Source organism: Corylus avellana, chromosome 10, assembly GCF_965113065.1.
Source record: "Corylus avellana chromosome 10, dhCorAvel1.hap1.2, whole genome shotgun sequence".
Lineage (NCBI taxonomy): Eukaryota > Viridiplantae > Streptophyta > Magnoliopsida > Fagales > Betulaceae > Corylus > Corylus avellana.
In genome coordinates this window covers 20,222,092-20,248,782 of record NC_142499.1, presented here as the reverse complement: position 1 = coordinate 20,248,782, position 26,691 = coordinate 20,222,092, and the positions used below count along the sequence as shown (strand labels likewise).

The following is a 26,691-nucleotide window of genomic DNA, read 5'->3' as shown; positions in this document are numbered from 1 at the left end:
TATCAAACTAAGGAATATGAATAACTATTTAATTCTATTTTCGTCTATTCTTAATAATAACTATTCATTTTCCTTACGGAATAGCCAATCCACAAATCAAACGAGAAGAAAAAAGAAAAAAGAAAGAACCGCTTTATTCCTTTTCAATCTTTACCCCCCCGGCCAAAAAAAAAAGAAAGACTATAATATATAAATAATAAATCACAAAACCATGTCAGGGTAGCGCAACAAAATCCAAGAACACTTTACTGTAGGGCTTCTTTCTTTTGAAAAATGTGTACACATTCTTAAGTATTTACTTTTTAAAGCAACGATGAAAATTATATGTACTTTTATTTGTTATTTCATCTACCATAATTTTTATTGGCATATCAATGAACTTTTGAAAGTCGTCTTTTCTTACTTGTCTCACTTTTACCAAACTTGGACTATAAAATTATACGGCAAATTCTAAGCACATGCTATGACTTAAACTTCAATGTCCCTATCAATTTCAGCATGTGAACAGCACGTCCATCTGAACCAAGGGAGAGAAGAAGAAAAATGTGGCTATACATACCACGAAGTCCCGTGCATTTAACATGTTAATTGCCCGGATGATACGGGCTTTTTTCAAAAGTCATAAAAGTTACGAGCGTGTGATTAAAGGTTAGAAAAAGACAAAGAAAACTTGTCTTGGTTAATATATTATGTTATAAATCAGACATCATAAGAAGCATTTGAGAAAAAAACTAAGAAAGTTATTCGATTTTGCACATGTTTGATGCATTTTATGTTATGAGAGGAGGTGTTGGAAGGTATGACGGAGTCTTGCATGCTTGAGTCTTTTTATTTAAAATAGCTTATTGTTATCTAGGTGTGGTAGAACACTAGTAACTGGAATCTATTGGTAGTCTAGGAATTATGTAGCCTTGAAGTTATCTCCTTATGTTTAGGCTTTGCTTTATCTTGTTAGCTTTATCTTATGTTTTTTGAATCTATTGGTAGTCTAGGAATTATGTAGCCTTGGAGTTATCTCCTTATGTTTAGGCTTTCCTTTATCTTGTTAGCTTTATCTTATGTTTTTGCTTTATATTTACTGGATAGTATTTCCATGTGATAAGAGACATTGTAGGAGTTGAACTCAATTTGATCACTCTATTTAAGGGGGTGATAATTATTAATAAAGGCATGCAAATTTATTCTCAAACTTATTGTTTGAAGATGCCTTAATCTCATAGATTAGCAACATAAGTAGAAGCTCGAGTTACTTGGTCCTTTACACAATCATGTAACATTTTATAAAAATGATAACACATCAATCATTTTAGGATCATGTTTTTCTTTAAATTGGGTTGGATAAACTTTTTTCAACTCAATCTATAAATATGACTTATCTATGCTATTGGGATGTACCTGATTTTTTAATAAAATTTATTTCAGCTTTGTCTATGCTATTAAAAAATCATGTGTCTTTCATATGTTCAACATAAACATGTCATTTTTATAGAATGAGTGACTCACCCAACACCTTAAAGGTGATTGAGGGTGGCACGCGTCCACCCACAAGTCACCCCCAGAGACTTGGCCTGCCCCACCTTTGGGGTGGTTTCCCAACCCTAAAAAAAGAAAATCAATTTTTTTGTTTTATATATTTTTATTAAGAGTAACATGCGTTTTTATTTTATTGGCACTAACATGACATTTAACAGAGTTCATCAAATGTTTTAATATAATTTGATTTTGGGACTAAATTATTTTTTTGGCATATTATAGAGGAGTAATGCTAGAAGTCACTTATGTCTATTCTGTATATCTCCAATAATGATGTGATTTCTAAAATCATCATTGATCTTTTAATTGATTATTATTGAATTTTGATTAAATGATAATTTTAAAAGTTATCTTACAAAATTACTCATCACATAGATCTCTGAGTTCACTTTGACATGGAGCTATTTGTAATTTAGACTAAATATATAAACTAATTTTGCATCTAGAAAACGTGAAAATTGTTCCACGCGCCAAACGTGTCTTTTTGAATGAAGGTCTAAACCAACACGTACATAAAAAAGAAAAAAAAGAAAAAGACAGAAAAAAAAAAAAAAAAGGACACCTCCTAAATCTACTATTGCTAGTATTATGTCCCCAGCATATTCCTTTCTGCTTAGGGTTTTCCACTAGGGTTTCTCTTTCTCTTTCTTTTCCACAAAATTTCCTCAACCCATGATTTCACTATTTTTCAATTATAGGGGTTTCAGAGATTCATCAACCATCGTTTAAGCCCGGTGAGATCAAGCTCACCTACTTGTGCACACCGAGTATTAGAGAGAGGCACAGAGAGGCTATGAATTTGCAGAGAGAGGCTATGAATATGGAGGCTCGGGTGGGTGTGGTCGTGGAAGGAGGGCAGAGGGCTTTGAACTCCGCTCACGGGAGCGTCGTCGACCGGAAATATCTGCAGCAGCAGCAGCAGAGCCACTCGAAGCAGAAGCAGATTGGCGCGGTGCAGCAGCTTCTCGCCGGTGGGATTGCCGGCGCTTTCAGCAAGACCTGCACGGCGCCCCTGGCCCGGCTTACCATCCTCTTCCAGGTCCGATTTTTCCCACTCTCTTTCTGATTTGTAATCTGAGATAAAACTCTTTTTGTTTAGTATCTCTTTTCCAATATGGGTCTTTGTGGTTTGTGATTTTTAAACGTTATTGGGATTGGGAAAGTGGGAATTGTGATTTATGCCTTGGGGTTGGTTTGGTTGGGACTGTTAAAAAGTTTTATGCTGTGTCCTTTTTTTTTTTGACGAATTAACACATTTGTTATTTTGGGGTTGGTTTGGTTTTGGGAATGCTTTAAGTTCTAAAGACTTTTTTTTTTCCTGAAAACGAATTAGCACATTTCTTATTTTGGGAAAACACATTTGTTATTTTGGTGCGGGTATGGTTGGGAATGTTAAATTGAAGCTATTTTTTTTTTCAACGAATTAACACATGATTTATTTTGGGGTTGCGATTTCTGTTAAATTAAATAGGATTAGAAGTTTTTTTTTTTATTTTTAAAAAGGCTTAATTAGTAAGACAATAAGGGGGAACTAATGCAGCGGGTTTTATCATGAAGCTTTTTTCTATTTGATTGCATACGTACAACTCCCCTTGGATTGACAGTTAGCTAGCTATATATAACCAAGTTTTAATTTGCTTCAAGAGGAACTTTTTGGGGGTATGGAGGACGAAATTTGGTTTTTGTGGGTCGTGATTATGGGTGGTTTTTGAGTATGAGTGCAACTTTTGTTTTTTCAATTTGAAACGATTGGGAGTGGGAAAGATTGCATATTGAATTACTCACGAGGTTTGTTTTTGTTATCACCATATGTACATTTGAATATTTAGTAATTATTTTATTAGTAATATTTAATCATTTTCTTTAAGACAGGTTATATTTTTTTTTATTACATTTGTTTGAGACACGAATTTCCAATTTTTAGGTCGAAGTGGGTATTTGTCATTTTGTCATGACAGCCAGTACATGTGTGGATGTATATTGCGTAGAAGTAATCCCAATGAATGTCATAGCTCTCATTTTTTAATTGTCAGTTATACATAGTGGTAATTATAATTCTTGGTTTGTTAAACCCAAAAATGTGGATTCCTCTATATCATTCTATAACTTTCTTTTGGCACATATTTCCTCCAACTGCTTAGTTTGCTGATCCATATCATTCTTATCAGGTGCAGGGCATGCACTCTGATGTTGCAGCACTGAGTAAGGCTAGCATATGGCGTGAGGCTTCTCGAGTCATGAATGAAGAAGGGTTTAGAGCATTTTGGAAAGGCAATATGGTTACGATTGCTCATCGTCTTCCTTATTCTGCACTCAACTTCTATGCTTTTGAACGTTACAGGAATGTGAGTGCAGATGTCCCTTTAATAATTCTGATGTGATGTTAAAGTGGGATGGTATTTTATCTTCGCATGTTGCTTAATATCATTTCATGTGTCCCTTTTTCTGCAGTTTTTGCACTCGGTTGTTGGGGAAAATCGTAGGGGTATTATGAGATCAGATTATTGTCTGAACTTTGTATGTGGTGGATTGGCTGGAATAACAGCTGCTTCTGCTACATATCCTCTGGATCTTGTGAGGACCCGTCTTGCGGCACAGGTAAATTGGTGGCATACTTTGGATGCATTCTTTTAGTATGTGAGTGTGTTTTCTATATATATATATATTTTTTTAAATTTTATTTGGGGTGTGGGGGTTAGAGAACAAAGAGTAGAACTAACAGTAAACTAAATGAGGAAAAGCTATTCCTTAACTTTTGAGTTTGAACATTTGTATAAATTCACTTGCATTTTAAACTTTGCAGACAAATGCAACATACTACAAAGGCATTTGGCATTCATTTCATACAATTTGTAGAGATGAAGGTTCTAGGGGCTTGTATTGTAACACTCTGGTCTGACATTGTGAAGACAAGTAGTAGACAAGTCCACAGAGTTGATGATTTATAAAGATAGCTATAAGTACTAAGTCCCACATTGTTTTTTTATTTGGTAAAACTAGGCTTTATAGGGAATTATAGGGAAGGTCCAAATTGACTAGTCATTTTGGGGTGATAGTACAAATGTGGTTAGTGCTTTTCCATAGGTGGTTACAAATTGTATTAGAGTCACTTAGTAACACCATGTGGTACTTGAGCACTGCATGACGTGAGCTTGACAGGGACATCAAGGGTTTAAGGGGAAGAGTTTGTAACAATTTGGTCTCACATTGGGAAGATGAGGAGTAGCCGAACCAATATAAAGTGGGTGGTTTATAAAGATAGTCATGAGTGCTAAGTCCTATATTGCTTAGTTATTAGGTAAAACTGAGCTTTATAAGGGATTCTAAGTAAGTTCCAAATTGACTAGTCTTTTTGGGGTGATAGCGCAAATGTGACTAGTGTTTTTTCCTGAGTTGTTACATGTAGAAAGGACAAACAGTGACCTAAATGACGAGCTATTCCTTAACTTTTGAGTTCTAAATTCACTTACATTTTAAACACTGCAGACAAATGAGAATAAGAGCAGAACTAACTGTGAATTAAATGAGGAAAAGCTATTCCTAGCTTTTGAGTTTGAATGTTTGTCTAAATTTATGTGCATTTTAAACCTTGCAGACAAATGGAACATACTACAGAGGTATATGGCATTCATTTCATACCATTTGTAGAGACGAAGGTTTTAGGGGCTTGTATAAAGGACTAGGAGCAACACTTTTGGTAAGCTTTTACTCTACTTCTATTCCCTTACGCATATCATTGACTTGAATTGTGCTTGAGATGCTTCGCATACACAGGGTGTTGGGCCAAGTTTAGCAATAAACTTTTCTGCTTATAAGGGCTTGAGTTCATTTTGGAAATCTCAAAGGTGAATATTCCATGTTTGTGTTGAGGCCTAACTTATGTGGAGTTGTGTTTGCTATATGATGCTTGGTGCATTTTGGTTGTAGTATTATGCTTATATTTTCTTTTGACCTCAGGCCTAATGATTCCACTGTCATGATTGGTCTTGTTTCTGGCGGTCTTTCAGGCGTTGCATCATCAACTGGTGAGTTGTTTGAAATAAACAGTTAAAGTTGGCCTTTTAACACTCTTTGGTACATGGATTTTTAAAACAATGTTTTTTATATAGCCTTCCAACTCTGATCATGTGACTGAATCTGTAGTTGCAACATTTTTACTTTAATTTTCATGCTTGGATTTATGTGATCTCGTGGCCGTGGTATTGGAAAGTAGAGAAGCATATTTTTGGAGGTATTTGAATTCTGTTGTCTTCATTGCTAATTATTGGCTTACATATTTAATTTGTGACTTGTCAGGGGGATTTTCATATAATACACATTTTGGAGATGATATTTTGTATAGGGAAAAAGTAAATTTAATCCCTAGGTTTTAGTGGTATTTCAATTAGTCCCTGGGTTTCCAATTTCGATAATTAGATCCCTATGTTTTACCCAATTTCAAATAGATTCTTGCGTCAACCTCTGTCTAACTTACTGACTTTCCATCTGCCACATTTCAAACATTTGTCATGCTTTCGGCGTCATATCTGCCATGTCATGATCGTGTCAGTCACTAAAAAACAAAAATTGCCTACAAGAAGTTATATATACATATATATAAACTGTCTTCCTCAGTTTACACTGCTGCGTTGATCAGAAAACAGGCATTGAACACAAGAAGAAAAACCACATCCTAGGGGACCTATTAGAGCTGAAGCTTCATCTCCTTCCTTTGAACACAAAAAAACCCTAGCCAATCCTTCAAACTTTCTTGGAAAGTGTGCCAACTAGATCGTAGTTGATTCCTTGGATCATTGAAAGATAGTTAATGATGCAACCACATGTGGCTCAGCAATCGTCTGTGGTCTTGGAAGCAGCAGTTACTGCTTTTATGCCGTCACATCAAACGGTAGCGCACGGTCCCTCCCATTATTGCTGTATTGCATAGCTGATGCGTGGAGTCCGTGTGTTAGCAATGCAACAACATGAGCAGAGCCACCCAACGTGCACACAAGCACTGTTGTGTATACCATCTTAAATGCTGCAAACCTTGGAAGGGTACTTTTGTTCTCTCACGCACTAAGCCTTTATTTTCCTTATTTCTGGGCATGGGGACGACAACATGTCCGTATAGGCCTTATATGCAGTGCCGAAAATGATGGAGGCTTGAGGCTTCGATTTTTACCTTTTAGTATTTTGGCTGCAAGAAAACTGAGACTGGGTCCGAATATTTTTTCTTGATCTGATAGTTCTTAGCAAGAAGATCCAAAAATACTATTGGACCTTCATGCGGAAAAGAAGTTCCATGAGTTCTCATGGCTTCAAGAAGATTCTTTTTAACTCCTTGTAGGCGAATAATTTTTTAGAGTGTGACTCACGTGTTTATGACTGGGCAGTACGTGGGGCTGACAGCCTGCGCATGATGTGTCAAATGCGTGACATGTGGTAGGTAGAAAGTTGGTTAGTTGGACAATAGGTTGACAGAGGGATCTATTTGAAATTGGGAGTAAAACCTGATGACCTAATTATTGAAACTGAAAACCTCTGGATTAAATTGAAATCACTTAAAAATTTGGGGATTAATTTTGATTTTTCCCTTGTATATATCATTTACTAGTAGTCATCAAGCTCTAAATGCGAAGAAAATTTTCTCATTGTTGCGATGGTTTTGCTTTTGGTGAGGTGTCCTGACTTTGGACTTTCCTTTACACTGAAAGTTCATGTTAGATGTCTTTCTCAATTTGGCATATGTTAATTGTTAATTATGAGATCCCAATGAAATCCATTCGGAATGTAGAGGTGGAGCGAGGATTTTGGTTCACAAAGCAAGATTAAAAGATTAAAAAAATTGATTAAAAATATTAAAGAACATAAATTTATTATAAGTCATTTTGACTTATAACTTATAATATTTATCAAATTTTTTTTTTTATTACAAGTCATTTTAATGTTAGAGTGCAAAACTAATAATGGTGTTGAGTATTAAATTACCAGTTATCCTAAAAGTTTAAGCTGGATGGAAGAAATAAATTTAATTATTTAATCATTAGTTGAACACTCTCCCTTACATGTGGGCTCAAATTCCCTTTTAATAGGTGACGCCCAACACATAAAATATTTAATTTGAATGGGGGTGATTTGACGGAGTTAAGGTTCGATCCCAAGATCTTTGGTTTTGATGCCATATTAAATTACCAGTTATCCTAAAAGTTTAAGATGAAAGGCATGAGTAAATTTAATTACTTAATCATTAGTTTAACATTGAGTAGTGGCCATAAGAATATCGGGTGTTGTCTAGAAGTAGTGACCATAAGAGTACTTGTTATTGCTGATGAGTGTCCTGGGGGCAGGGTGTCAATATATCTTATGCATTTACCTAAGAACAATGCTTGTGTTTTTTGTTGTCTGGAGTTGGTGTCTCACAATCAAGCTACTTTGAAAGATTTCTTTTTCTATTTGGTGCTATTTTTAGGTGTAGGGAACAGATTTGTGGTTGGATTTATGTAGGGTGGAGCTTTGTGAACATATTTTGTTTGGCTAGAAAACGAGTTGGGGAAGGGAGGTTACTGTGTGAAATACTAATTGCATAAATAGTCAGAATAGCTTTCTATATTTAACTTGTGGGGAGGTACGAGGCCTTGCCAATATATTTAATTCAAAAATAAAGAAAAGGTACATAATAATTTCACGAGATTTTAAAGGAGGTCATTGTAATTTTTCTGAAAGATTTTGTATCAAAAACAAAAGTAAAATGGTTGCAAGGAAAAAAATCTCAAACTTTGAGCTCCCTCTATTCCAGGCACCATCCTTTTCCAATTCCCTTACCTTCCTATCTCCTTTGAGACAAACTTTCAGCTACTCCCTACTTTTTTAGGCAGGGGGCAGGGGGGTCATTTGCCCCCTTTCGCCTCCTACATACTATTCGTTTTCTTCCTGTACATGTTGAAATCACCATTATAAACTGATATAATTATGGACATAATGTTGTAAATTTTATTCTTATCCGTCACTTTCAATATATCTGCGTCATGATGTTTTGTTCTCCTGATTACTTTCCAGCAACATTCCCTTTAGATCTTTTGAGGCGGAGGATGCAGTTGGAAGGGGCTGGTGGTCGAGCTCGCGTCTATAATACTGGTTTGCTGGGGACATTTGGGCACATAATCCGGACTGAAGGCCTGAAAGGCTTGTATAGAGGGATTTTGCCAGAATACTACAAGGTCGCTCCTGGTGTAGGCATTGTCTTCATGACTTACGAGATACTAGGGAGGGTTCTATCAGCTTTTTAGTTGCCAATTAAGTTTCCCATTTTCTTCTCTTTTCTACCTTGCCACCTACATGGGAAGGTAGAAAAGAGAATGAAGTTTATAAAAGATACAAAGGTAGGTAGAAGAATAGTTTTGCGGTGTCCTCTGTGAAATTATGTGGTGGTAAATTTTGCCCTTGCTGCCATGAGACGCATTCTTTTTGGTGTATAGGTAGTTTAGCACAATTGAGTCATATCAAGGGTAACCAATTTCATCATGATTGTCTTAACGTGTTAGTGTTCATTGTTGATTGTATCGTCTCTACAGTATTGATGTTGCAGCTTGTTTGTTACCTGCCTGCTCTTCAGATTTATGTTATCAGACTACTTATTCTTTTATCTTTTCAATGGATCTGAATGTAACCCATCTTACTGAGAAATTGTCTTTGATTATAGAAATTGTTGAGAAAAACTAGCTATGAAATGAATGGTGTTATTGCCTGGTGATGCTTGTCCTGAGAGATGATAAAGAATAGCCTAACCTCGATGGAAGACGCCCCTTTATTTCATATATTTTCTACTACCATATAGAAAATGTGATTAATGAAGGATTTTGGTTTCTGCAATAGCCCCTTGCTCAAACCGTCAAATCATTGGAGGAAAAATGTAAAAGATGAAAATTTTCTCTTTGACAGATTTAACCTTCTGATAATGCATAAATAAAAACATGGGGAAATAGATTTGACTCTCATTTGCACTTATTCCCTAAATTATCATTTGTGACACGCTTGTTCCCATTAAACTGCCATTTAGATGGAAGAACCCCTTTGCTAGTCGATAGCTTTAAATCTGCCAAAAAAATAGTGCATGAGATGTGTAGTTATTTTTAATGTAAACTGACGAAAATCTCTTAAATTTACTTGCTCTCTAAGGTAAAAATACCAAAAAAAAAAGTAGATGAAAAAAAGGATTGGTTAGCCATCGATTTCCGGGGTGGTAATGGTGGTAGAGATCGACGAGTAAATGAAAAAAAGGATTGGTTCTATAATTAGCCATCGATAATGATAGAACTATCTTTGTGGGGGTGATCAAGCTACCTCCAAAACTCTTTTAAAGTAGTTTGGCTATTCTCAAAACCATTTAAGGGTGGCTAAACCACACTGGGAAGTCACCTTGAAACCACATTGAGTGGTTCAGTTAGGCCCAGGTTATTCAGTGTGGCCAAACCAAATTGATTTAAGGGTAGTGCAACTACTGTTAGGAAATTAATCTTATTTTCCAAGATCCGTGAGATAAGAAAAATGCGGAATAACAAAGATAGGCAATCACACACGACACAAAGATTTAAGTGGTTCGACTTAACAAGCCTACATTTACTGGCGGAGACGACCAGGAGAAAATCACTACCAAAAGATGGAATACAAAAATAGTAGAGAGAAAATCACTCAGATCCCAAAGCCCCAATACACCCAAATCTCACTATCACACAAAAAAGATTATTCCCAAAATAGAATACAAAAGACAGATTTACAAACTCTTCTTTTGCTGGAAGAGATGGCGGTTGATCTCTATTTTCTTCTCTTACTTTGCAGCACCTTTTTCTTCTAATCACTTGTTTTTGGCTCTTTCAAAAACCACCAAGAAAAAAACACCGTTGCTGCCCTTGTACCTCCTCTCAAATTCTCTCTTTTTTTTTTTTTTTCCTTTTCCTTTGGTGCTTCACGTTTTTGGCGAGCACTAAAACACAAGGCTTCATGCCTTTATATATTGCACCATAGTCGGTTGTAGTCTCCTAGTACAAGTCAAATGTCAAATCCAATTCCAACTTAGACTAGGAGTTCACGTGAGCAAAGAAAAGGAATTCCAACATCAACTAGGAGAAACTTCTCCAAGTAGAACTAGTGGGGCCCACGTGTGATGGGTGTTAAGTCACACCTAATAACTACCCCCATATAATTCGGGATTGGTTGAACCACTTATCTTTGAGGGTGATTAACTATTTAGGGGTAGCTTAGCCATCTCCCGTGATTGTGGGGTGGCCAAACAACCCCCAACACTTCAAGGTGAGGGAGCCACCTTAGGAGTGGTTTGATTATTCATCTCTTATTTTGCGTAGTTTTTTTAACTTGAAGAGAATTTTAATCATTTTAGGTAAAAGAAATAAGCATGTGCATGTTTTATGCTAATTTTTTTTTATCGGAAATACCCACAATTATATAAATGGTAGTTAGAGGGAATCAAGTATCATAAATAGTAGTTTCAGCCCAAGTGCAAATAAAACGTCATTTCATAGGGTAAGTGTGTTTATCCCTTAAATCAAAGTTCTAATTGTTTAAGAATACATAAAAATGAGGGGTGGACAAGCCAATTAGCCATTCCCAAAACCACTTAGGGGTGGTTCAACCATCATTAGGTGATTTGGGTGTTGTTGAACTACTCCTGAAACCGCGTAAGGGTAGCTCGATCATCCCTAGATGATTTGAGGAGGGCCAAACTACACCTGATGGGTAGGCAAGCCATTCACGAAACCACTCATGGGTGGCTGGCCACTCGTAATTGATTTAGTGGTGGATGAACAATCCCATTTGAGATGGCCAAACCATCTTCAAACCATTTAGGAGTGGCTAAACCAACTTCAAACCATTTAGGAGTGGCTAAGCCATTTCCAATTGATTTGGAGGTGGCCAAGTTACCCCGAAACATCTTAAGAGTGGATCATCCACCCTCAGTGATTAGGAATTGCCAATCCATCCCAAACACCTCAAGATAGTAAAGCCACCGTCATGCACTTTTGTTATTTTAAGTAAAAAATGAGCACATACATGTCTCGTTAAGGGAGGCCATGAGCTCCTTCTATATAAATGATAGTTGAAAGGTGCTCATCCAAAAAAAAAAGAAAAGAAAAGAAGTTGAAAGGTAAGGTGTCACAAACGATAGTTTGAGTTTCCTTAAAAGTTAAAAGCAAAGTGCATTCAAACAAAGGAGTCAATGGTTCAAAGTAGGGGTGATCATGCAGTTAGTGGTTAGTGGCTAAAACCGTTAACCGCAATCGCTTAAGTGGTTAATACATTTTATTAACCGCATTTGGCTAACTACTTTTTTTACTAACCGCTTTTTTGGGCTTTCTTTTTGGGCCAAATTTGAGAATTAAGCTTTTTTTGGGTTCACTTTTAAATGTTTTTTTTCCATACATTTTTTTCCCCCCTTTTGGTCCAATTCAATTTTCAGTTTTGGGCTTATTTTGCCATTTTTTACCGTTTATGTGCCTTTTTGGCATCAAAATATGCACTATTTAACAAGCATATAGGTTGCAATATATTACATTGGGCTTGCTCCAAAATGAGCCCATATAAAAAAAATGCAAAGAGCACCTAAAAAAACCCAAATGCTATCAGCATAAAAAAATAAAGAAAAAAGAACATAGTTATATGAAAATCATCAGGATGATCAAATTCCTAACATAAAGTAATACAAATGTGAAAATCAAGAAAGAAAACCCGGTTGTTAAAAAGCCTTAGAATAAATATCCCAAACAAGAAACACAAACATAAACATATTCAATACACCATAATATATATATTAAAAAAAGGGTTTTCAAAAATTCACTAACCACTTTAAAAGCGGTTAGCAGTTAATAAAAACCGCTTCTACACCTCTAGTTCAAAGCATGCCAATAACAACAGCGAATTAAATATATTTTATTTTGCCTATAAATTAAAATCAATAACAACAGCGAGTTAAATATATTTTATTATGCCTAAAAATAAACAATATTCGATCGTCGTACATATCTTTTACTACTGATCATTAGTGCTTAAAACCAACGATATCTTCTTTTTTCTCTTCACCGTCAATGTCAAGGTTTGTGTTCAAACTATGCAGTTTGCTTGGTGTCGTCCGATGGTAAACGACACAAATTTATCTCAATCAGCAAGCAAGCATCTCTTGCCAAGGTAAACGACACTTGTCTGAAGCTATTATAAAGTACTAGCTGCTCGGCCATTGTTTTCTTCGTACGACAGTAGTTTTTCTGAAACGATGACCATTATGGCAAAAGAACAGGCATTTGTGATTTGTCCGGATAATGGTTTCTTGCAAACCCCTTCCACTACCGTGTTAATAATGTTGAACATCATGACTGAAAGAGTGGGGGTGCACTATGGTATATATGAACACACACACACACACACACACACATATATATATATATGCACTAAATACATTTTTTTAAATTTTTTTTTAATTTTAAATTTTTTTATGAAGTGTTGTAAGTAACCTCTAATTATCAGTGACTACATACATGTACCACGTGGAGAAGTATCGCAGGCATGAATCCCATTTCCCTTGAGGTAAGAGCACATTCAAGACTTTCTTTTTTCAGTTGTTTGTTGGTAAATTGAACGGACATAGAGCGTTTGGGATGAACTATATGTTTTATGGTCTAAATTAAATACGGACTAGAGTTTATAATCAATTAATTACCCACTTGTCCTGAAAGAATAATGAATTAATATATGTACAGATATCCCGTTGTGATCTAGGGAACATTAATAGCCAAGGGCCCGAGGGAATAGAATATGCTTGTGCATAAAAGCTGATGGAGGCCATCAAAGCAAATAGAAAATGCAAATGTGGCACCTCTTTTTCTAGTCAGTTCATCATCATTGGGACGAGAGCTAGCTAGACCCACATCTTCAGATTTATTTATATTGCTTAGGATTCTTCAATCACATAGGTAAGCTTCGAGCACACTAAAGACGTTGCTACTTATGCTTAGTGGTTTTTGATGTGCGGGTGTTGGGGTGATTATGTTTGCTAGCCTTTTTTAGTGAAAACATGGCATAATATTTAACCCAAAAGTTCAAGTCTATATCTTTGAATTCAACTATGATCTTAACTTATCTTTGATAGCTCTGATACCATTTGTTATGGATATTAATACATTGGAATTATTATTATTATTTTTATTCTCACAAGTATATACTCAATAGTGGGGATCGATGTTGTCTTTACTATCATCAATGAGCGTGTTAAAAAAATTCAGAGACAAAACTTTTATGAAAAGCTAAGGAAAGATCTCTAATCCCTTGAAAAAAAAGCAGTCAAGAGTCCTTGTCTATTGAAAGTAATGTCCCCACTAAAATCATTGGTTAGAGAAGAACCAGAATCATAGATGATTCTGGTAGAGCACCTTATCATGCCTTTATACCATATGCGCCCTGGCCTGCACAATATATTATTAACTGATACTTTTTGAGGATCATTAATTTGAGTAACCCTTATAAATTCCTATCATCATCATGAAGGCTCTCAAGCCGGCCCTTCCAGCTACAAACCTTCTATACACCAAATTTATATATTTTTCCATATTCTTCTAGCTCTTTCCTTGTTTCCCATTGATGTTCAATTGCGTCAGGTACAGGTAATCTGCATCCTGAGGTTTAGATCACTATATTTGCTGTATCTAGTCCTTGGGATGCAGATTATCTCTTCCTTACTCGCAATGATCCAAAAACTTGTAGTCAACCTAAATAAGAAAACCTTTTACCTTTCTTTTCTTTTCTTTTTTTCATTGTTTTTTTATTGCTGCATATTCAGGTTACTTTGTTTAAAAAGATGGATGAACTTGTGAAGAACCAGTTCATCTCCCTCGGTGTGTTTAATTAAGGTGATGCTGCTAAAGGTAGGTGCTTCTCCATGGAATGTTGGACAAATTCATTTCAATATTTCTTTTTTTAAATGTGGTAATCCTTCAAGCCTACAAATGACGTACGATGAACTACGACCACACAAGACGACAATTAATCACATGATTCATGCTGCTGAACCCAAATATTTGTGCGTCATTGATGCTGGTTTGTTTTCTTTCCTTCTGAGATTCAACATGCTTAATTAGCATGTTTTGATTTCTTACTTTCTTATTAATTAACGGGTTGGGGTTGTAGTCTTGAAATATATATATATATGAATTTTACGAATAACTTTTTCAGCTTTCTGCAGAATTCCAATGGCCTCTTCCCTGCTTTCAGTTAAGTCGTCCTTGCAATTCTTGAAGATTATAAGAAAATAAAACATCTGCATGTCTTATGCAAGACCCGAAGTCTTTGCCGACCACACAATGCCTGCAGCCTTGCATACAGGCAATTCATCGAATTTCTGTTGAGCAAGTTGAAATTTTATTAATTGATCATCATATAAATATCTTCGGGAAAATGTAATTTATAGTATCATATTCTAAAACAGATTAAATTACAAAATAAGATCTCGCATCTAGCTAATCACAGTTATATATATATATATATATATATATATATATGTGTGTGTGTGTGTGTGTGTGTGTGAACCAACTTTATGTGTTAAGGAATAAAGGGACACAATGTTTTATCTCTGCTCATTACCTAAGTGTGGAGGGAATTCTTCGTGTGATTGAGCTGATTTAAGCCTGTCAACATACCTTGTCATCATGACTTTGAATACATTGTTAATAAGTTCGCGCTCTTAAAATGTTTTTAGTCATGCTAAAATGATCATAGATTAATTTACTATCATATGCACGACAAGCAACAACATCATCTAAGAGAGAGATCAAAAAATTAGATGGTCAACCACAAATACTTAAAACTAAAAATATCAAGTAGTGTTCTATGACGATTTCTCTCAATGCGCAACTACGCTTGTAGTGAATCTCAAAATAATTATGTGCCTACTATAATAAATCCAGAGATTTTACTTCATCCATAAAATGCATATATATATATATACACGACTCTAATCGCGACTTTTATTTTTGGTCAAACTCACTATACATGGGACCTTAGATATCAATCAGCAAAACATACTACGACTCGTAGTTAGTACCGGTATGTGAAATAACCAAATTTTAAATTCATTTAGGGTAAAGCGATTAGGAGTACTATGCATCATTTCACAACATTTCAGCACAACGCCCTCAACAGCGCATGCACAGTCGTGCTCCGCCCGGTTCAGATGCACCAATCGTCTTTGTACCATCCAGCACCACCCCATCTCGGCCGCGCCCCATCTTCTTCATGTCAAACCAGATCATGGTTCATGAGAAAGAGAGAGAAAAAAAAGAAAAAGTTCTTCGTTGGTTAAAAAAAGAAAAAGAAAAGTTTAATTATACTTCTCGAGGGTCATGATCAGATCATCAAGGATTCTCTTGTTTGGGCTTAATTAAAAAATGAAGAAAAAAAAAAGACAAAAACCAAAGACTAATTATCGTTTTGTGAAGGAGGAGTAGTCAAGATCAAACTACTAGAGAAAGAAAAGAAAAAAAAAGAAAAGAAAAAAAGAGTTGTTGAAACTTTCACGTATTAGAAACAGTTGAATATCAATTTGAATATATATTTGGTAATACTTCTGGAACGATAAAAGGATCGAGGAAACACGTACGTACATCATAGTATTCTAAATCCCTTGTTGAAACACATCATAGTCAGTGAAAAAAAAGACAAAGAAGAAACTGTTTGGTTTTGGTAAAGCTAGACATAGTCAGCCGGTCAAAGTTTCAAGGTGAACCGTGGAAGCAACGTGAGAAGAACAAGATCGAGACTATTCAAGTTTAGTTTCCAAAATTTTCCATTGGGGACAAGAGAATTGTTAGGGGATGGAATGTGGTAATCATAAATTATGGGGTTAAGAATATTAAAGGACCTCTCAATTTTCGAGGACAAGCGTAGCAATTTCATCTAAAAAAATTATCCTCAAGGTGAGAGTCGGTAGGCGTCTAGTAGTAATTATTTGTCTATGACATTCATCCACTTTAGTAGGATTGTTTGTATTATTTAAGTGATGGTTACTGATAAAATAATAAAGTTGATTATTATTTTTTTATAATATAATTTTCTATATTTTGGAGGTCACGAAGGTCGTGAGTCGTGACTCTCTCAAAATAGCTATTAGACATTACAGTTCCTCCAAAGTAGCCATGTATTTTTTTCCCCAATATTTTGTACCATTTAATTTTCATCACATGGCACGATGCTTCACACGTGGTGATAACTGCCATGTTCCGCAACAAATTTGCAGCGGCCATAGTAATTGCAGATCTTGATGTGGCTTAGTTTTCATGCGGTGGTCGCATGAAGTCTGTCAGTGTAGCGCTGTGGCGAGGAGGTGCACCACGGTGGTGCACATGTGGGGCTCGACTTGCACACAACATGCCGTCAGACCCCCAATTAATTGAGTCTGGTAGTTTTAGCCATGATAATTTTATATTTTAAGAGAATAAAGGTATTATAGGAATATAATTTTTGTTTTAAAAAAAGGTGATATTCTTGGTACACTTTGATAGTTTGATGTACCACTTTAGAACACTTTAAACTTAATGTGACTTTTTTATATTTCCAAACAACCCCCCCCCCCCCCCCCCCCCAAAAAAAAAAAAAAAAAAAATTAGTCCTTTTGTTTGTAAAACAATATTTTAGGTCTTTCTTCTTTTACTTTGGCCCTTGGAAAAAATTTCAATACTATCCGACCTCTTTAAGTTAAATTCTTAGTTTCGTCCCTGGCTTAACCTACCCACTTCCACTTATATGCGCTAGCCCGCCATTAAATGTTACAAGTGTAAGTTCTTGTTGGCTTAATTCGGTAAGCAAAATGGTGACCAAAAGTGCCAAGATTCATCATCCATTCAATTACCGTTCGGACGAGAAGAAGTGCCGTTCGGATGCTCGAAGAATTCTATTTTCCTCGAGAGCTTCGTCTGCAATCCCGTTTGCAATCCTGTCCGAACGAGCTCGATAAATAGGAATTCCCGAGAGCCTCGTCTGCAGTCTCGTCTGAACCCCGTCCGGACGAGTTCGATAAACAAGAATTCCCGAGAGCCTCGTCTGCAGTTTCGTCTGAATCCTGTCCGGATGACTTTTACTAAAAAGGTCATATCTTGAGTTTCAAGCCTCTGATTGGAGCAATCTTTGCGGCGTTGGAAAGCTAACTCAAGGATCTACAAAGTCATGTTTCTCAAAGTTTAGCTAATTCCAATGTTTACTGGGTCAAAACGGGCGATAAAGAGAAGACTACGAAGCTGGGCGGAATGGCTCGTGTGCAATCTCGTCCGGACGAGATTGCAGACGGCCATGTGTTAAAAACACTTTCTGGCTGTGTTTTGTTGTCCCGTCCGGACGGCACATGTTCCCGTCCGGACGCCGCGTACCTGTAACAGTTTTAAATGAATATAAACTCTTTCCTAGGTCTAGGGATGATGGAGCTATTATAAATACACCTCTATAGAAAGAGAGAGTGGGAATTTCTGCATCTAGAATTCGCTTTTGTGTGCTAAGAGGGTAGAGTCTGTTCTCTCTCTTAGAGTGATAGTTTGTGTTTACTTGTTGATTGTTGAAGTGAAGTCAATCGGAGTTCCGGTGAAGGGAGATCACGTAGAAGGATTGTGCCAGCTGTCTCTGGAAAGGGCTACTGCGGTAGAAGGCAAGTGGGTCGCTTGTCTTATACAAGATCGTGTCAATTGCAAAGGTTTTGTAAGTGTGAACATCTTGTAATCCTTTATTCTTTTACTGAGTTAGTTGATTTCCTGGGTTTGGCTGCCCCGGAGAGGTTTTACAATTAGAGAGTTCTCTAATTGGTTTCCTCTTCGTAACCAAAATATCTGTGTTGTTTATTGTTTATTGTTACATATATTTTTGGTTGTTTATTAATTGTTAGGTCAGATCTATTTTCGCATAAATTGTGTGAAACACCTATACATTCAAAATAGGTGTCGTTTGGTGTCGTATTAGGTTTTTTCAACAAGAATAATAAACTTAATTGTATATCTTCAACCACTAACCATGAATATTCAAGGATCCTTTAGTGAGTCCAGGAAAGTTGCGGGGATAATATATGTATATATATTTTTTACAGGGAGATCGAGATTGATACTTCAATATTAAATTCCATGATTATGGATAGTGAAAAGTGAAAGTGTGGCATGGCTCACACCTCTTTGCACTTTGGCATATACTAGAAAGAAAGATAGAGACTTCACAGTAGTTTTTGTTGTTGCTACATATACAAGATTTGAAGTTAGAATGAATCTATCCCCACATCCGTCCTCCCCAAGGAAGAAAACGAATCTTTCAAAATTAAAAGATCATCATAAATAATATCTTGAACTGCTGCATCATCAATTTAATAATATTTAATCTACAAGCGATTATGTATACCTCTTTTGAAAAAGTTAATTCTGAGCCTAAAATAGCAGCTACCATCTGATCGATCAACGTATGATTTGTTGTGTTGTGGAATCAAGTAAGATCTTATAATTTACTCTTATTCTTTCACAAAAGCAGATGGAATTAGCTTCAAGATCGCACCAATCTTGTCCGGGACACGTACAAATTAAACTGTATCATTATTCCTTGCGTTAGGATCCCTCCTTCGTGCATTGCTTTTGATTAACATTAACAATGTAGGTTGAGAGCCTAATAACCCAAATCCATGATATGGCTCTACAATATAAGACAACCTCAGGCATGTGTATATATATAACTTGGTGCAAAATCTTGTAATTTGAAAATAAATCCCTTTGACCATAAGGTTAACTTATATAATAGAAGTACATGATCATCATCCACACATAAATGATAAAGTATTTTGTCCCAAAGAGGTAGTTCAATCGGCTGGGACGACGTCTAATTAAGTGGAGGTCATTAGTTCGAATCCCTCTTCTCTCTCTTGTGCGGACATGTCAAAAAAAAAAAAAAATGATAAAGTATTTTGTTTTTTCACATTTTGATGAGACAAAAATACGCATCCAATATAATTAACTGGAGAAAAAAAGGGTCTGCAATATTATGCTTAAGCAACTAAATTCTAAAGCACCAACAGTTAATACATCATTTTTATTTAATATAGTATAAAAAGATATGGACTAGGTTCCCACAGGGCACATAATTTGAGTATTAGCTAAACATATTCACCCTTTATTTCTAATAATTGTCTAGAAAATGAAATATAATATGTAACTCCAAGAATCCATATCCTTATAAGAATTTGAGTTCCTAGCAGCCAATTAATATTTAGCAACTGCCCCTAAATTAAACACTAGGAAGGCTATCGATCGCAATCATAGTAACTTATTTTTTGTTGGGAATTGAATTTCTTTTTTTGATTGTAAATTTTAGTTAAACATTTAAATATTTAACATACAATGGTAATAGAGTTGAGCCTAGTACTAAAATTAAGTGTCTCTAAGGGGTAATTCAATGGGCTGGAAACCACGCCTCATGAAACAGATGTCACTAGTTTGAATCTCCCCTCCCCTCTTGTGTGGACATGTAAAAAAAAAAAAAAAAAAAAAAATTAAGTGATCACATACGATAATAAATATTAATTAATACTCCCCTCCTCATTATATACGAAAAGATCCAATTCTTACATTATTTAATTTAGAGAATCATAACGCCCTATATATGTATAGAGAGAAATCAATCAAGTGTATATATCTTATTTATTTGTCTTTAAGGGTTAGCTCAATCAGCTGTAGACCACGCCTAATGAAGCAGAGGTCACTAGTTCGAATCCATCTTCTTCCTTCCCTTGTGTACCTGTTAAAAAAAAAAAAAAAAAATTATCTTATTTGCCACACTGTTGGTTAATCTCATCAATATTGGAACAATATATATATCGATGAATCCTACACTTATGAGTACACGTGTTGGTTGATCTGAGCGGCTGACTTGTTGGTTCACTGAGCCCATCGGCCCGGCACAGGATTTGGACCCAACTATCCGGCCTAGGCTTGCACTCGATCTCGGCGATCGGGGATGGTTGGGTGGACATTCGACATATCAATCCACAAAAAGAGATGAAATTGAATTGGGTAAGATTTCAAAGATTCCAAATGCTCTATTTACACTAATTAAGATGAGTCGACATTGTACAAAAATGTAATTTCATGAGCTGAAAGACCTATATATATTCCGGATCCCTTGGAATTATCCCTAAAGAACTCTTCAATTACATAATTAATTAACAACCCCTATTGGCTATACTCTTCTAAAAGAAAAATCTAGTTACAAAGAAACCCCCTCTTCCAAGATTCAAGAGAATCCTGGCAAACATTTTCAAATCCAAGAGCAAGAAAACAATCAATTTTCTTTAAATAATTTTTCCTCTTTTATTCAAACAAGGTTCCTATATATTCCTCGACCTAAGCAAGAACACGCTGAGTTCTTGACCCGGGCACTCGTCCGGGCTGACAAGGTGGAACGACTCCGAGTCCGAATTCCCCACCACGTGCTCATAGTTGGCCCTCATGTACATGACCTCCTCGTCTCCCGGCGATCCGAACCCTGCCGGAATGACCCCTGCTCCGACCGTCGTTGACTGCATGGTCCTGAGCATCGACTTGACCCGCTCGCTTGCCTTCCTCCTGGCCGCGAACCCGAGCTTGCGGCCATTGCAGTACATGGTCCAGGCGGGTACCGAGCGGAGCTGGCAGGATCCAAGCTCGGATTCGTCGCACTCGAGAGCGATCCGGACGAGCCCGCTGCGCATTTCCTTGACGAGCTGGTGGGTGACGATGGAGAGCTCGAGTAGGAGGGTAGGCTTGAAGGAGAGGCGGTCGTGCTGGACACAGAACCAGACGTGGCCGCGGCGGGGCCCGAAGATGGTCCCGACCACCATGGTCCGGGAGGGGCGAGGGTGGACAAGAGGAGCAGCAGTCGTTGTTGTGGTGGTGGTGGTGCAGGCAGAAACGGTGTCGTTGGAGGTAGAGGAGTCTTGGTCTTGGCTCTTGGTTTCTGGGTCAGTGTCGTCCCTGAGGGAGGTGCTAAGGCGTCTCTTGGTGATGGTGGCAGTGGTGGCGTTCGTGGGTGTGGCGGAGAAGAAGCAAGAAGGGAGGAATCGACGGAGAGCGTCGGTCTTGGTCATTGTGGATGATCACCAACAAGTAGGTGTGCAATCAATTTTCTGTATCAAGAAAACGAAAGAACAAGAGAGTGAGCCGAGTCAATAAATAAGAGCGAGTGAGCGAGCGAGTTAGCCAGGAGCTTTGGGAATCGGAAAGAGAAGGAGGGTGTCAATGAGTTGGGAATGAAATGGTGGTACGGTACGTGCAGTGCAGGTACTTATACAGAGGGCGCGGGAAGTGAAAAATATAGCCGTTGGAGGAGAGGGCTAGGGTTTGTCATAACTATATGCGAAATTCATTTGTAACTTGTGGGCCCGTGGCAATTAGAGAGTGGCCCATGTGGGGGCCTCAATCTTCGGCTAATTGGTCACGTTATAAGAGGCGAAAAGAGGCCTGCCATTTTCAGAGGCTATGCAATTAAAGACAAAGAGTCCTATGAATTCTGGAGAGACAGTTTGCCATCACATGCATGGCTGTACAATAAAACTATATATGACTGTCCTCTTGAATGTTTTAGGTTTCAATTGGTGAAAGAAATTATAATGATGTCGGACAAGTCACGTGACTGCTCCATAAGCTTGATAGAACATTTAGAAAGCTAGCTAGTAAATAGTCATTATGTCGTTTTTTTATTATTGGAGTTATGAGTTTTTATTTTTGTTAGGTTATGTTCCTGTGTTTTTATATTGGTACATTATATCATTATATGTGTAGTTAGATAAGGTGGGTTCTATATATAGGTTCCTCCAGCACACTTTTACGTGTGATTTAATATATAGTTTTAATTATTCTCTACATTGAATAAAAGCCTAGGCTTTGAATCACTTTCTTCACCTTTCTTTCCCCTTTTTCCAGCATTCTCACCGATGCCGTCGATCTCTTCGACGATTATAGTAGCTTTGTCTTCTTCAAATTTCTTTATTCCGTGCATCAATTAGATATTGACTACACCAATTGAAACCTCGAAATGTGATCTATTTTGAGCCGTCACTAACCCTTTAGTCTGATTATCCATGCTTCGTCCAAAGGTTCTACTCATACAACCTTACGCTGTCATGATTGTTCCATTAAGTCGATGACCACGTTGATTAAAAAATCTTACACCAATCATTTCAGAGCTATCGCGACTAGTCCCATCGGAATTGTCACACTAATCAAAGTTTCTACCACTCCAACCAAGTGCCTATATGCTGCACAATCCTGCTTCACGTGTCGATACACTTTTTGCACATGTTGTGTGCCATGTGTCATCAAAAATAGTATGCCACATCAATATTCGTGTCAACAACAATAATCTATCCAATGCCACATCAGCATCTAACACATCATTAGTCCATGTCACATGATACATCATATGTCCCATTAGCACTCATGCCATGTCATCAAGACATGTCATGATTGACTGTTTGTTGATTGTTGACTTTTACTTTGATTGGAATAGCAATCATCATCATGAGATCTAGTGGTTTCGTAACACTACCATTCCATATATCTCAGCATTGTTTCAACACTGTTTTGTAGTTTTGATGATTCTAAGTCTACTTGGGATATGCTTGCCTCCCGCTAATGATTTGCTTATTGTTCTCGAAAGTACCAACTTATGTTTGATCTCTATCATTTGAAACAGGAATCAGGACATGCTATCAATTAATGATTTATTTGCTCGCATGCAATTCTTATAGGATCAACTTTCTCTTTTAGACCCATCTTAGATGGATCACAAACATGCTCAGCTATATGCTGCACACATGGATCAGTATCGATTTTATCAATTTTGATGTCCCTACGTGATGATTTAGAGTCCATCTGCGGGCAACTTTAGCATCACACTCCTGTTCTTTCCTTGGACAAAGCTGTCTTTGAACTTGTTCGAGAGGAGACTCGAATGCAGACACTACGCTCTCACCATAGTCATACAATATTGGTTGCCTCATTCTCTAGTTCATCTTCGTAGCTACACTGCTGTCTCTAGTCATGAATACTCCATCATCTCCTATGACTCACCCTGTTTCTTCACTGCACAGACCAAGGCACCATTCTCCTTCTGTTGTATGTTTGATGACATGATTCTGACTAGAGATGACCTCATTGATATTCAAGAGCTAAAACAATTTCAGACAAGATTTTGAGATGATGGATCTTGGTCTTGAGATTTTTCTTTTTTTGTGATGGTTATAAGTATAATTGCAGGGTCTCTTGAGCCTCATGCTTAATTTGATTAATATAATATTTTCAGCATTTTCCATTGCTTCTCTTGTGATTCGTTCGATGGGAGTAACGTTTTTTTTTTCTTCCCTTGGTCTTGAATGTAACGGTTGGGATCAATGTTCAGACAATGTACTAGGGAAGCATGAAAAATGGTAAGAAGTCGATGGGATTGTAAAACAACTACTCTGTTTTGTAACTATTTTATAAAGAGAAATACTAGTTCTTCATCTCCCATCCATCTTCTATTTATTTATTTATTTCAAATCAACCTTTGGATCTACATGTCTTTAAGCTGGCAAACGTAAAAACTGTTAGAATATATGATGCTAAACGAATATAAATGCTGCTAAATTCCTGAGTTGTTATCTAATCACTTTCTTTTGCCCTCAACTCTGTTTCTTCATCATTTGCTTCGCAAGTATGAGATGAATTCTGGGGCTCGCCAAACCTCAAATAATGCCGGGCGAAGACACAGAAACATATAAGATTTAATGATGCGAGAGCGGCAATGGTGAAGTAAAAGTAGTCGAGCCTCTTCTTATTGAGGATTATATTTATAATGATGGAGCTTAGGAAACTAGCAATTGATAAGCTGAGAAAGAAGATTGCCCCACCAAATGTCTTCATCCTCTCCGGCCAATGTTTAGTAAGCAGCTCCATCATGGCAATGGCAGCATAGGCTTCAATCAAGCCCGACAAGGCAAATTGTGGAACAAGCAATGCAACACTTGTAGGACACCAAATGAGCTCATTTGTGTCATGGCTAGAAAACAACCGATTCCTGTTAACCAAACAGGTAGAACACCAATCATGCATGCATTTCAGCTGTTCCACTTGTTGCAAGCTACATAACCTCCAACCATTCTTGGGATTGCCTAGGTTGTCCAATTCATCACTTGGGTCGGTAATTATGAGAACTACCACGAGGGCGATCATAAATAAGAAATACCTGTTAGAATATAAATTAAATTATTAAATTAACTATTTTTTTCATTGATTAAATTTATTATTATTTTAAAACATTTGGGGTGAGTAGTGATTTAACAGTACTACCAATTGCAGAAGCTCTCTAGTTGTGCTCTTCCTTTCTCTGTTGAGGTGTTGAACTGATCAGCCCTTTTAAGATGGAAATTAAGTAAATCTTTCATAAAATCCATTCAGAGATGAATTAAACATGCATTATTTTACCAACTCATCAAGGCTTTAGAAAAAAGAGCAAATCTTTACCAGAAACAAAGCTGCGCTGCCGAAGAGAAGAGTATGGAATCTTCCTAGATAAGTATCTGCAACAAAAGCGCCTGCTAGTGGTAGAAAGTTGGTGAAACCAGCCCAAATATTGAACACATCAGCTGAATGTACGGTGTCCATGTTGTACTTGTCATGCAGACACACCACTAAACTGGCTATCAAACTCATTGCAGCCAATTTTTCAAAGGTCTAGCTCGTTCCCTTTAAAATGCCAAATATGTACACAATCAGAACACAGAAAAGTTGGAAAAAACACATAAATAAATAGAAGAAAACATTATCTTAATTGAGATTTCTTGATCAGCTCATGCATTACCAAGGATATATCGTACGGCTTTCCATCCTCCTGGTGCTGTTTGAAGAGGTGCAGAAGAAGATGGTGAACGGGTCTGCTCTGCATTGGAGGAATGGATCACATTAATGTCCATCTCTCTCTGTCTCTCTACTCCAATATTCCTCCTCCCTTCTCTCTGAGTCTGAGTTTCTGCTATGCAAAAACTGGTATTCTCAGAAGCTTCTTGGTCAAAACGCAATCAGCAACAGACCAGAGTTGTTTCGCAACTGGTAGGCAAGGTTCTTCTGTATATTATTGGTTGAGAGAGAATGTTTTAGGTCGACTCCACCATTATGCGGATTAAGCGGCTGCCTAAAGCAATCAATTAATAATATTAATAAAGATTTTTTTTTTAATAAAAAAAATATTAATATTCTTTAATTAAGGTCTCTAATTATGATAAATAAGTAAGTAAAAAAGTATTAATATCATTTAATTCTTCTAAAAAATTGATATTCTCCAACATTCCATTTGAAATAAGACTTACAAAATTGATACCATTATGGGAATCAAACAATAAAACATTCTTAAATAAACTCATTCTTCAACTTTAACGAAAAAAAAAAACATTCTATTCTTGGAAAGAATGGAGAGAGTGAAAAACAATTGTAATATTTAATTACTTTTGTGAGTAGATTGAGCCTTGTGATAAGCATTGAGTTGCCAAAATTCCTATCAAAATTGAAATGCTAAGAAGATGAAAAGTTCCCAAAATATTTTATTCAATAACAAACTTCTGTCTTTATGAGCTCTTTTTTTTAATTTTTATTATTATTATTATTTTTTATTTCTCTCTATTCAAGTCTTATTCAAATTTGAATAGTCTCTTAAATTGTTAAAAGATTTTTCGTGGAACCGGCTATAATCCGATAGGAGCTTAAGTTTCCATTATAAATTATTCTCCTCAGATTCAATTTGGAGGTAAATTCAACTCCTCTCAATTTGCTTTTATCTTTGATTTTGGACAAAGTTTTCCTCTAAATTTGTTCATAGAATTTTTTTCCCAACTTAATCTAATAAACTTGCATGATATTCTCACATCATTTATGACATCCATTTCACACAGGCTAACGAGACATCAGTCACTTAAAATACTTCACATTAGTCGTGAAAAATGGTGTAAAGAGTATCAATACTCTATTTTAAAATGTATGTGTCAATCACATTCTCTATTAAAACTGAATTGAATTTTAAGAAATGCATGTAAAAATCACATGTACTCAAACACGTTTTAATAAATTGGATGGGAGGAAATTGGAAAACTTTATCCTT

At 36.6% G+C, this 26,691-nt stretch overlaps 2 protein-coding genes across 4 annotated transcripts; one reads left to right on the top strand and one right to left on the bottom strand.

Moving 5' to 3' along the window:
- The first annotated feature begins 2,096 nt into the window (after positions 1 to 2,096).
- Positions 2,097 to 9,484, top strand: LOC132161604 (Mitochondrial substrate carrier family protein). 3 transcript variants are annotated; one of them, XM_059571761.2, is made up of 7 exons: positions 2,097 to 2,572; positions 3,702 to 3,878; positions 3,985 to 4,131; positions 5,129 to 5,230; positions 5,308 to 5,378; positions 5,491 to 5,558; positions 9,215 to 9,484. In XM_059571761.2, exons 1-7 carry the CDS (start codon positions 2,327 to 2,329, stop codon positions 9,232 to 9,234), a joined length of 831 nt encoding a protein of 276 aa, XP_059427744.1. In that variant the 5' UTR covers positions 2,097 to 2,326; the 3' UTR covers positions 9,235 to 9,484. The 3 variants fall into 3 exon arrangements, with proteins under 3 accessions (XP_059427744.1, XP_059427743.1, XP_059427745.1); XM_059571760.2 differs by lacking the exon at positions 9,215 to 9,484 and adding an exon at positions 8,572 to 9,208; XM_059571762.2 differs by lacking the exon at positions 9,215 to 9,484 and adding an exon at positions 5,643 to 8,320.
- Positions 9,485 to 20,762: 11,278 nt separating this feature from the next.
- On the bottom strand, positions 20,763 to 21,667 carry LOC132162591 (MIZU-KUSSEI-like protein (Protein of unknown function, DUF617)). The gene has a single exon (XM_059572852.2). It carries the CDS (start codon positions 21,647 to 21,649, stop codon positions 20,912 to 20,914), a length of 738 nt encoding a protein of 245 aa, XP_059428835.2. The 5' UTR covers positions 21,650 to 21,667; the 3' UTR covers positions 20,763 to 20,911.
- Between the last annotated feature and the right edge of the window lie 5,024 nt (positions 21,668 to 26,691).